The sequence below is a fragment of the Mastigoproctus giganteus genome, chromosome 9 (assembly GCF_048544385.1).
Source record: "Mastigoproctus giganteus isolate SK-2022 chromosome 9, ASM4854438v1, whole genome shotgun sequence".
NCBI classification, from domain to species: Eukaryota; Metazoa; Arthropoda; class Arachnida; order Uropygi; family Thelyphonidae; genus Mastigoproctus; species Mastigoproctus giganteus.
The window spans coordinates 98,007,566-98,019,676 of NC_143583.1; the positions used below are offsets into that span (position 1 = coordinate 98,007,566).

Here is a 12,111-nt window from a genome sequence, read left to right on the forward strand (position 1 = left end):
CAGTTTGGTGTGACATAAGCACTGCGAAAGCAAAAATTAGAGTAGGAGTGTGTTATAGGCCTAATGACTCGAATGAGTACAATGAACAATTGTACAGAGAAATAGAGTGGGCTAGTAAATCGGAATGTCTTATAATGGGGGATTTTAACTTCCCAGATATTGACTGGAACTTGTGGGTTGGGCACTCACACACTAGTCAGACTTTTGTGGATTTATTGGATGATTGTTTTCTGCAGCAGCATGTTCAAGAGGCAACCAGAGAAAGTAATACTCTTGATCTGGTTATCAGCAGTGATCATTCATGTATTAGGAATTTGCAGATAAAAGAACCACTAGGTGGCAGTGATCACAATGTACTGACGTGGGATTTACTTAAAGATTTAATTACCATCAGGGGTAAAGGAAAGGGTTTTTGCTTCTGTAGAGGCGAGTACAGTGGTCTCCGACAGTTTTTAAATTCTGTACAGTGGGATCAACTGACGATGTTACCAACAGTAAATTCTAAGTGGGAAGCATTCAAGGAATTAATCGTGGAAGCTACTAAAAGTTTCATACCTATTAAGAAATATTGTTCAAGGTTTAGGCCTAAATGGTTGTCAAATGAACTAATGAGACTCGTAACAGAGAAGAAAAATGCATGGGATGCATATAAATTATTAAGCGACTCAGAAGCCTATGGCAGATATAAGTTAATCTGTAATCAGGTCACAAAGGAGGTTCGGCAGGCGAAGGCAGATTACGAGAAATCCTTGGCAAAAGATGCTAAGAAAAACAGCAAAGATTTCTTTACTTATATAAACTCTAAAAGGAAGGGGATGAATCTGATTGGTCCACTTGACATCGATGGTTCGACTGTTGATGATCCTGCTCAGATAGCAAACAAACTGAATGAGTATTTTGCATCTACATTCACACATGAGGAGTTATTAAGGTTTAAAAATGGCAGAAGGTTATCAAATTGTAGCAGGGTGCTTAATGATCTTCTAATAACTGAGAGCAAAGTGGAAGAGAAATTGTTGAAGTTAAACGTAAGAAAAGCACCTGGGGTGGATGGGATCTATCCAGTTATATTAAAGGAGGCGGCAAAGCAACTAAGCAAACCCTTAGCCATAATTATGAGAGCATCCTTAGACTCAGGGGAGGTTCCCACGGACTGGAGGTGTGCAAATGTATCCCCAATTCACAAAGGGAGATCGAAGGGTGACACGAGTAATTACAGACCAGTTAGTTTAACTTCTGTTCCGGGTAAAATAATGGAGTCACTGGTTAAAGATGCATTGCAGGATCATCTAGACAAGACTGCAGCAATAATTCAGACACAGCATGGGTTTGTTAAGGGAAAGTCTTGTCTGACAAATTTGATAGGATATTATGATGTGGTTACAAAGGAACTGGATGCAAAAAATAATTTTGATATCATATATTTGGATTTCAGGAAAGCTTTTGACACTGTTGCGCATGGAAGACTATTGTACAAATTGGAGCAGAATGGTATTAAGGGTAAGTTGCTACAATGGATAAAAGGATGGTTAGTTGGGAGAAGACAGAGGGTGGTAATCAATGGGTGCTGCTCTTCTTGGACTAATGTTATTAGTGGAGTCCCACAGGGTTTGGTGTTAGGTCCACTGTTGTTTTGTATATTTATCAATGATATTGATGAAGGTATATCAGGCTTAATGTCAAAGTTTGCAGATGATACAAAGGTTGGCAGGGTTGTTAATGACAGTAATGGCAGTGTGCTACTGCAACAGGATCTAGATAATTTGGGCAGATGGGCTAAGAAGTGGCAACTGAAGTTTAACCTTGACAAATGCAAAGTACTGCATATGGGTAGAAGTAACCCCAGAGAAACGTACCAACTGTGTGGTACTACACTTAAGGTGGTAGAAAATGAAAAAGACCTGGGAGTAATTGTGCAGTCAGATATGAAGTTCTCTGAGCAATGTAGACAGGCTGCCAGGGCAGGTCATGGGGTTTTGTCAATGATATATAGGAATTTTGCTAGCAGGGAAAAGGAGGTGATTATCCCTCTGTATAAGGCAATGGTCAGTTGAGTACTGCGTACAGGTCTGGAGGCCTCATTTTAGGAAGGATGTAGATTTACTTGAGCGTGTACAGAGAAGGGCAGCAAGATTGGTGAGGGGAATGAAGGGATCCTCTTACCAAGAGAGGCTTAAGTTCTGCAAATTGCAGTGGCTGGAGACTAGGCACCTGCGCGGTGATCTGATTGAGGTATATAAGGCCTTGAATGGGTTGAGCACGCTGAATTCTGATGGGATCCTTCCACTTGTTCAGATTACGAACCTAAGGGAGCATAAATTCAAATTAAGAAAAGACAGATGTAGAATAGATGTGCGGAAATTTGCCTTTAGGCAGCGGGTGGTTAATTGCTGGAACAAACTTCCATCTGTCGTTGTGGAAGTTGATAGATTGAATAAATTTAAGGAGGAACTGGACAGGCATTTGGAGGGAATGGTGTGATTTTTTTTTTTTTTTTGGCTGATGCTGCATAAGCTCATACATTTGCTTTCTTGCATCACATGCCACTACTACTACTACACTCCATTCAGTGCCTCCTGTGGTCTTCCGTCAATAGGATGTCAGAAGAATTTTGACGAATCTTGATGCTAAGAAAGCTCCAGGTCCTGATGGTATTTCTCCAATTGTTCTCAAAACCTGTGCTCCTGAACTTACTCCTGTTCTTTGCCAACTTTTTTCACTTTCTTATTCCAAAGGTGTTTTTCCTTTGGAATAAGTACGGAGGATGCGGAGGATGCGGAAAGGTCAAGTACGGAGGATGCGGAAAGGTCAGGGAATGACCACCGCATATTCCCGGAGCAATATGGCCTTAGTTGCTAATGCTCCTAAAAACCAAATAACAACAACAAATAAATAACAACCATTTTCCTTTCTGATCACTCACTGAGGGTGATGTAGATGGCTCTCTGTCTTCTAACTTCTCCACTAATGCTGGTGTCCCCCAAGGTTCAGTTCTTTCCCCCACTCTTTTCCTCTTGTATATTAATGACCTTCTTCCATTGACTGGAAATCCTATCCATAGTTTTGCTGATGATAGCACATTGCATTCCACTTTCAATTTTGTGAAACCTTGCCCTGCTCAATCGGCTTCAACTTCTCGAATATTCGCTACCAATTCCTTAAATGCCGATCTCCATGTAATTCTCCAGTGGAACAAAGACAACTTAGTTGATTTCAATCCTTCTAAAACTCAGTCTTGTCTTATATCTCATAAAAAGGATTTTCTTCTGCTCTTATGCTTATCTTTGGTGACACTCTGATTTCTAGGCAAGTTAATATATCTCTTTTGGGGATTAACCTGACTTCTAATCTTTCTTGGCACAAGCACATTACAAATATTGCTTCCTCTACATCTAAAAAACTTGGTTTTCTCTTTCGTTCTCAGCATTACTTTTCTTCCTAACAGCTGTTCAACAAATCGCAAATCCGCCCTACCATGGAATATTGTTCCCACATCTGGGGCGGCACTCCCAAAACCTCTCTCATTCTTCTAGATTCCATTCAGAAGAGGACAGTTAGGTTAATTAATGACTCATCTCTAACAGAGTCTCTCCACTCGCTGTCTCATAGACGCACTGTTTCTGCTGCATGCCTTTTCTACAGATACTTCCTTGGGCACTGTTCTTCTGAATTGGCTTCTATAATTCCTGCTCTCTTTCAAAACAGTCCGAACACGTGCCACTACCAGCCAACATCCATTTACTGTCCAACTTCAAATTCACAGAACCAACTTTTCATCTTCCTCGTTTATTCATTCAACTTCCGTTTTCTGGAACAACCTTCCTTCATATGTCTTTCTTGAAAATGACAGTCTACAGAAGTTCAAGTCTAATGTCAACAAATATCTTCTCTAGTCTTCTCAACCTCTAAACCAAGCATGGTACTAAGTACTATAGGTTCTAATACCTCTCGTGTTTGGGGTTTTTATAAAAAAAAAAAAAAAATTAGCTGGCAGCCCACATCAACTGGGTGCACTGCCTTTGATTCTGTGTGCTTCTATGTGAGAATTATGTTCTTCATTAAGATGAAGAACATAATTCTCGCCCTCCCTCTATCCCATCTTTCCTTTCTGTACACATTGTATTCATCATATTCAAATTCTGCATTCTCTGTGTTTGTGTCACCATGATTTCCTTATAATGGTTTGTGATGACTTAACTAGTACTTCTAGTTTGTTAAATTTATTTACTATGCTCCCAGCTTTAGCGTACAAGGTAGTATGTGTGTCTGTTTCTGTGGTCTTTACTGTGCTCCCAGCATTAGTGTACAAGCTAGTATGTGTGAGCATGGTTCTGTAGTCTTTACTGTTCTCTCAGTATGTGTGTGCTGGTTATATGGTGTTTATTGCAGTAGAGGGAATATGCCTATTTCCTCTTTTTTTTTCAAAAAATGAGGTGCTTTATGAAAATTTAAAAGTGAGTTGAGTATAGGTTATGCTTACCAGAAATAAAACAAAAAAAAAAAAAAAAAAAATTAGTGCATAGCACTAATTGTGATGACATTAGTTAGTAGTAAATCACTGAAGTAGGTGAAATGGCATCATTTTTGTTATATCTTATATTTTGAATGCCTTCACAATGAGTTGCCCTGATATTGCACTACCATGAATAAGCAACATTTCACCAATAGAGAAGATTAATGTTACTTATTCTTGGCAGATGCTACACCCAGATGGTACCATTTCAAGGCTTTTTGGCCTCTCATTGGTGGGTGGTTAGGTACTGTGGTGTTATACTTCATAACTGGGTTGTCACTTATTGTAATGCCAGAGGCCAAAAAGCCTTGAAACTGTGCCATCTGGATGGTGGTATCTGCCAAGAATAAGCAATGTTAGTCTTTTCCACTGGTGAAGCGTTGCTTATTCACGGCAGTGCAATACCAGGGAAACTCATTATGAAGGCATTCACAATATAAGATATAACAAAACCAATGCTATTTCACCTACTTCGGTGATTTACTATGAACTAACATGATGCTATGCATTAACTTGTTCGATTAGTGAATTTTCCATTGTCTGAGGCTTTCAGCCCTAAAACCTTTTTTTTAAGCTTACGAAGAACTAAATACTGTATTGCAAAATTGGGCACCTTACAATGATGTGTCCTGTGCTTTGAGCGCTAGGTTTGTTCACTTCAGTGTGTTTCCATGTACCAACTCAACTTCCACTGGATGGATTTTCATAAATTTTGGATTTATGCATTACATTATTTAACTTTATTTTCTATATATGAAACATTGCAAAGCTTTAGGGCTGATCAGTGAAACATTCTGTAACTGGAATAGTAAAAATTTTCAGTAACTGGAATAGTAAATCTGTTTAGCCATGAAAAATAATACATTTATTAAATTCCAGCATGTAATAGTTTGCACAGTTATTTATTAAAAATAACGAAATTGTGTCCTGTGTAAACAAATTAATATTCATATTTTATTTTTATTGTTTAATTTGCAGATCTTTGCATTGAAAGAAATCAACACTGATTATTCTTCATTCCATATATATATATATATATACAATGAATGAATCAATATTTGGAGACCTCCCTTCAGATGATGGTAGTCCTGAGCTTGATAGTCACATCATTATTTCAGGATATGGAAGTGATGATGATAGCAATCACTCAGTTCCTTTTACAACAGAAAGGTATAGTGGGAAAAGGAGCCTTGCAGATCAAGAAATTAATGAAAAATATAAGATTAAATGCAAAAGATTAAAAAGGGAAATTAAAGGACATATATTTGTAAGTGTTCTTTTTAAAATGTTTTATTTATTTTAAATAAAAATTATTAGTGTTAGAAAGTTATCCTTGTATTAATGTAAATTTTAGGTGGCCTTTCTTCTCCCTCCATATTGCATACTGTTCCAAAATCTTGCACCCCTACCTTAGTTTCATAAATTGAAATTTCCTGCTCTATTTACAGTGCTGAAAAAAATAATTGAAATGAATATCAAAGGTGTTTGTCATTTGTAAATGATGAATTTCTAGAAAAGTTCTGAAAAAATTAAATTTTTTATTATTCCAGATCTTAATTATTAAAACAAAAAAAAACGTGCAGACACTGAGAATTGGTTGATTGAATGGTTTGTATGCAATAAAATTAACTCAACATTAAACAAACAAAACCTCCACAATTCCATATTATGAAATTATCTGAACTTTAATCCATGATTTATGTTAATTGCCTCCAAGAACACTAAAATACTACAATAAATTGAGTTGTAATTTTGTGAACTTGTTAATTTAAAAATTTTTTATAAGAAAGGCATGTTATTTGTTATTCAGGAGTAGAAATAGCCTAGAAGAGAACACAAGGCTATGTAAATTATCATGTATGAAATTTATTAGAAATTAGAGTTACATATAGAGTACAATGTGAGGAAGGGGATGGAGTAAGCGTGAAATTTTGGGAGTTTTCTTGCTTCGGTGGCTTAGAGGAACCTAAGGGCATAACTCTCAACTGCCAATTGGTATTTCCTTAGATTCTGTTAAGTCTCAGAAGAAGGGAGCAAGGCAGCTACCAAAACATCTGGCAGCAAAACATCTTCCTCCCATTACAGAGAGAGGGCGTTGAGTGTCATTATATGTGAAAGCAGTGAATTCAGGCTCCAAGAAATATAAGTTTCTTGAATATTTTTGCCATTTTATTTACTAAATTGTCAAATTATATCGTACTTTATAAGTAGCTTTATTGTCCTAGTTATGCTCATTATTTTTATTCTTAATTTATATAGAGATTTTGTACGTTACTACTTAATATACATAAAACCATTGTTTTGTTCGAATCTTGCCACCATTGTTATACCATAGAGTGAGTGGTAGGGAATTCAGATATTTTAATTGTGGTAAATAGGTAACTCTAACATAAAACTAGATAGTGTAATATGTATCACTGCCTGTAGGAATATATTAGTATTAGCAATGCATGGTGCAAGGAAGCCAATGGCTTATGCTGCACCAGCCAAAAAATATAATAATAATAAAAAAAAAAAAATAATAATAATAATAAAAAAATAAGAGAAAAGGAAATAGACAACTTATGCATTTCCCTTCTCCCGTAGATAATTATCCAGCTGACCTCTGAACTTCTTCAAACTGTTAGCTTCTACCATCCATTTCTTATATCAGTAATTTATAACTCATTGGCTAAAATAAAACTTCCTGCAATTCAGTCTAAACAGTCCCCCCCCTAAATTGAAATTATAGCCCCTTGTTCTAGAATCATTTATAACCGTAAAAATTTCGTCCTTATTCATTTTGCTTATGCCTCTCAGAGCCTTAAACATCTCAATCGGCGCCTCCGTAGCCAGGTGGGAAGGAGCAGCAGTGCATAGCACACGCTTCTTGATTAGACCGGGGTTCGAGCCCGTCACCACCAAATACGGAGGATGCGGAAAGGTCAGGGAACGACCACCGCATATCCCGGAGCAATATGGCCTTAGTCGCTAATCCTCCTAAAAACCAAATAATAACAACATCTCAATCAAGTCTCCTCTAAGGTGCCTAGTTTCCAAGCTGTGCAGCCTACATATTCGAAGTCTTTCCTCATATGGACACCCTTTTGCCGATCTCACCAGGCGAGTCCCCGTCTTTGGATCCTTTCAAGAAGCACAATGTCCTTTAAGTGCGGTCTTCATACTTGAACACAGTATTCTATTAGCAAATGTTCGATAAATCATTGATAGGACACCATGGGCCTTCCTTCCTTGCAATCAGTCTACAATGCTCAGAGAACTTCATGTCTGACCGTATCGTAATACCCAAGTCCCTTTCTTCCACTACCGACTTTAGTTCAACTCCGCCAAGTGTATAAGTTATTTTGGGGTTACTGTCCCCCAGGTGATACCTTAGACAGTGTAGTATTGATAATTAATTAATTAACTGATTAATCTTATTAATTTTCATTGTTAATCAGTAGTATTTATGCCCCAGACTAGAGCAGCAAAGCAATGGGCACAAAGTGGCAGGAGTGCTGTGGCTCAGGGAGTACCGAAAGGCACGGTTCCCCAATGCATCACAGCCGAAAAAAATGTTCAACTTTCGAAATGGTTGCAGACCTTTCAGGAACAGAACATGATCCGGGATGTTTTTGTATGTGTGCTAGGTGCAGACAGTGTGAAAATTAGACGGCAACTCAGCATTCTGATGGGCATCTATGAAAGTTTGAAGAGTAGGATAGATGCCATTGAAGAAATTAAAATGAGGGGTCCATCAAGTTCTCAGCTGCCCAACTCAACGCCAGAGCTCACTCCTGGGCATCAGGTAATCTTCAAAGCAGAATGTGCTGGTCCCACAGGAGCTAGTTATTGTTAGGGACTCCATTGTCAGGGGGATGGGTAATATATTGTGTAAAAAAGATAGGTGGAATAGGACCAGGGTATGTCTGCCAGGGGCAAAAGTTGATGATATTGTAGAGCAGATATCATCTTTTAAGGGCACAACGGGTGATATTGTTGTACATGTTGGCACTACTGACATTAAGAGTAGGAGATTTGCAGATTTACTTAACAAGTACAAGTCAATGTTGAAAAAAAGTCATGAATTAGGATTAAATTTGAGTGTCTGCAATTCTGCCTAGACACGATAAGAGGGAATACATGATGAGAGCCTTGTCAATCATTTCGGCCCTGGAGAGATTGTGCAAGGCTCGTGGAGTGGAATTTTTCTCAGCATGGTCTGTGCTTGTTAACAAGAGAGACTGCTTCTACAGGGATGGGATACATTTAAATAGAAGGGGTGCAAGAGTGTTTGCTGATGCTTTCAAGGCAGTGATAGGTGGGTCAGAAAAGCGCTAGCTTGGGGGGATTCAAAGACTAATAGATTAACAGTAGCTGCAGGCAGAGGTGAAAGTGATTCTTGCCACTGCTTCTTTTGGAATGAGCAGTGGCCTGGAGGGCAGGGTACTGGAGATTTCATGAGCTGGTGGGAGTCATCATGGAACAAATAAATACATGGGCTGTGTTAGGGTAACTAAGAGTAAGAACAGGTGCATGTATACTTGAATGTGCACCAATGCTAGGAATATAATAAATAAATTTGATGAATTTGCGGTGTTGGTCAAAACATCAAAGGCAGATATTGTTGGGATATCAGAGACATGGTGTCACACAGATATAAGCAGTGCAGAATTGGAATTTGAGGAGTACAATGTGTACAGAAAGGATAGACAGGATAGGAAGGGAGGAGGGAATGTAGGATTTACTTAAAGATGTAATTAGAATCGGGGGTAAAGGTGACTCCAGTGGTAGCAGCAGTTTTTAAATTCTATACAGTGGGACCAACTAATGGAAAGGGTTTTTTTTTTTTTTTTGGCTGATACTGTATAAGCTTGCTTTCTTGCATCATGTGCCTCTACTAATGCTAACTGATGATTTTATCAACAGCAAATTCTAAGTGGGAAGCATTCAAGGAATTAATCTTAGCAGCTACTAGAATTTTCATACCAACTAATAAATACTGTCAAGGTTCAGGCTTAAAGGGATGTCAGATGAACTAATGAGACTCATGGCAGAGAAGAAAGATGCATGGGATGCATATAAATTATCAGACTAAACAGCCTATGGTTGATATAAGCTAGTCTGTAATCAAGTCACAAAAGAAGTTAGGCACATAAGGCAGTTTATGATAAATCTTTGGCAAAGGAAGCAAAGAAAAACAGCAAAGACTTCTTTACTTAGTAAACTCTAGAAGGAAGGAGATGAATCAGATTGGTCCACTTAATATTGATGGTTCAACTGTCGATGATCCTGCTCAGATAGCTGACAAACTGAATGAGTATTTTGCATCTATATTCACACATGAGGAATTCTGTAGGGAAGTGGAGAACAGAAGCTTATTAAACTCTAATTGGGAGCTTAATGATTTTGTAATAAATGAGAGCAAAGTGAAGGAGAAATTTTTGAAGTTAAACCTAAGAAAGGCACCTGGGGCGGATGGGATCTATCCAGTTATATTAAAGGAGGCGGCAAAGGAAGTAAGCAAACCTTTATCCATAATTATGAGAGCATCCTTGGACTTGGGAAGTCCCCATGGACTGGAGATGTGCAAATGTATCCCCAATTCACAGAGGGGGATCAATGGATGACACAAGTAATTACAGACCTGTTATTTTAACTTTTTTTTCCTGGGAAAATAATGGGGTTACTGGTGAAAGAAGCATTGCAGGATCATCTAGACAAGATTTCAGTAGTAATACACACACACAGCATGGGTTTATTAAGGGAAAGTCTTGTCTGACCAATTTGATTGATTGGATAATACGATGTGGTTACAAAAGAACTGGATGCAAAAAATAATTTTTATATCATATATTTGGATTTCAGGAAAGCTTTTGATACTGTTGTACATGGAAGACTACTGGGCGAATTGGAGCAGTATGGTGTTAAGGACAAGTTGCTACAATGGATAAAAGGGTGGTTCAGTGGGAGAAGACACAGAGTGGTAATCAATGGATGCTACTCTTCTCGGAATAATGTTATTAGTGGAGTCCCCCAGGGTTTGGTGTTGGGCCGACTGGTGTTTTGTATTTTTATCAGTGATATTGATGAAGGTATATCAGGCTTAATGTTGAAGTTTGCAGATGATACTAAGATTGGCATGGTTGTTAATGACAGTACTGATAGTGTGCTACTGCAACAGGATCTAGAAAAGTTGGGCAGATGGGCTGAGAAGTGGCAACTGAAGTTTAACATGGACAGATGCAAAGTACTGCATCTGTCCATGCAAAGTACTGCATCTGTCTAAACCACGCCAGAGAAATGTCCCAACTGTGTGGTACTACACTCAAGGTGGTAGAAAATGAAAAAGACCTGGGAGTAATTGTGCAGTCAGATATGAAATTTTCTGAACAGTGCAGACAGGCTGCCAGAGCAGTTCATGGGGGTGTTGTCAATCATATACAGTAATTTTGCAAGTAGGGAAAAGGAGGTGATTATCCCTTTGTATAAGGCAATGGGCAGGCCACGCCTTGAGTACTGTGTACAGGTATGGAGGTCTCATTTTAGGAAGGATGTAGTGTTGCTTGAGTGAGTACAGAGAAGGGCTACAAGATTGGTGAAGGGAATGAAGGGGTCCTCTTACCATGAAAGGCTTAAGTTCTGCAAATTGCAGCATCTGGAGACTAGGCACCTGCGAGATGATCTGATTGGGGTGTATAAGGCCTTGAATGTGTCGAGCAGGCTCAATTCTGATGGGATTCTTCCTCTTGCTCAGATTACAAACCTGAGGGGGCATAAATTCAAATTGAGGAAAGACAGTTGTAGAATAGATGTGTGGATATTTATCTTTAGCCTGTGGGTATTTGATTGCTGGAACAAACTTGCATCGGTGGTTGTGGAACTTGATAGCTTAAATAAATTCAAGGTGGAACTGGACAAACCTTTAGATGGAATGGATATGTGAAATGTTGTTTTTTTTTTTTTTTTTGGGTGATGTTACATGAGCTTACTTTCTTGAATCCCTGGTATTCCTTTTATATAAGTGTTTAATTTCTCTAATAAATTTTACATGTGATAGTTTGTGCAGTCTTGTTCTTTTCTATACTATTAATTTGAATTACAATTTAATATGTATACTATAAATGCAGATAATAGTTTTTTATTGTTTTTCTATCATTATTATTTGTCAAATAATACTAATACGCATTGTAGTCTACAGTATTCAAGTTATTTTCAGTCTAAATTTTGATTTCATATTTGAGACATTTTGTTGAATTACATATTCATATCTGAATTAATAATTAATATAAATATTAGACAACTAATTTGCTGACTTTTTAATCCTGTCACTTACACAACTTAGGTGACAGGATTAAATAGTAAGAAACTATAATCATGCTTATATATATATATAAAAAAATGTCAGTTATTAAAGAAAATTGTACTTGTACTAGAAAAAACAAATCCTTTTGTACTCCAATCATGCACACTGTGCAAGTGGCTATATAATAAATAATAGTGCTGTTTTGACAGTTTTTGACAACTGCAGATCGTTGTGTGATCCTGGAAAATTACTGTAATGTCTTTAAGCAATATGTTAATATAAATATTAGTACTGGCAAAAATGAAGCGAGGAA

At 37.7% G+C, this 12,111-nt stretch overlaps 1 protein-coding gene across 2 annotated transcripts in view; it reads left to right on the plus strand.

Moving 5' to 3' along the window:
* Positions 1 to 5,540: 5,540 nt before the first annotated feature.
* LOC150080580 (transforming growth factor beta regulator 1) overlaps positions 5,541 to 12,111 on the plus strand; it is an 86,083-nt gene continuing 79,512 nt past the window's right edge. For both annotated transcript variants that reach the window (XM_090381167.1, XM_090381169.1), the window contains exon 1: positions 5,541 to 5,780. In XM_090381167.1, the coding sequence (XP_090237293.1) occupies positions 5,556 to 5,780 (225 nt within the window). In that variant the 5' untranslated portion in view covers positions 5,541 to 5,555. The remainder of the gene's footprint in view (positions 5,781 to 12,111) is intronic.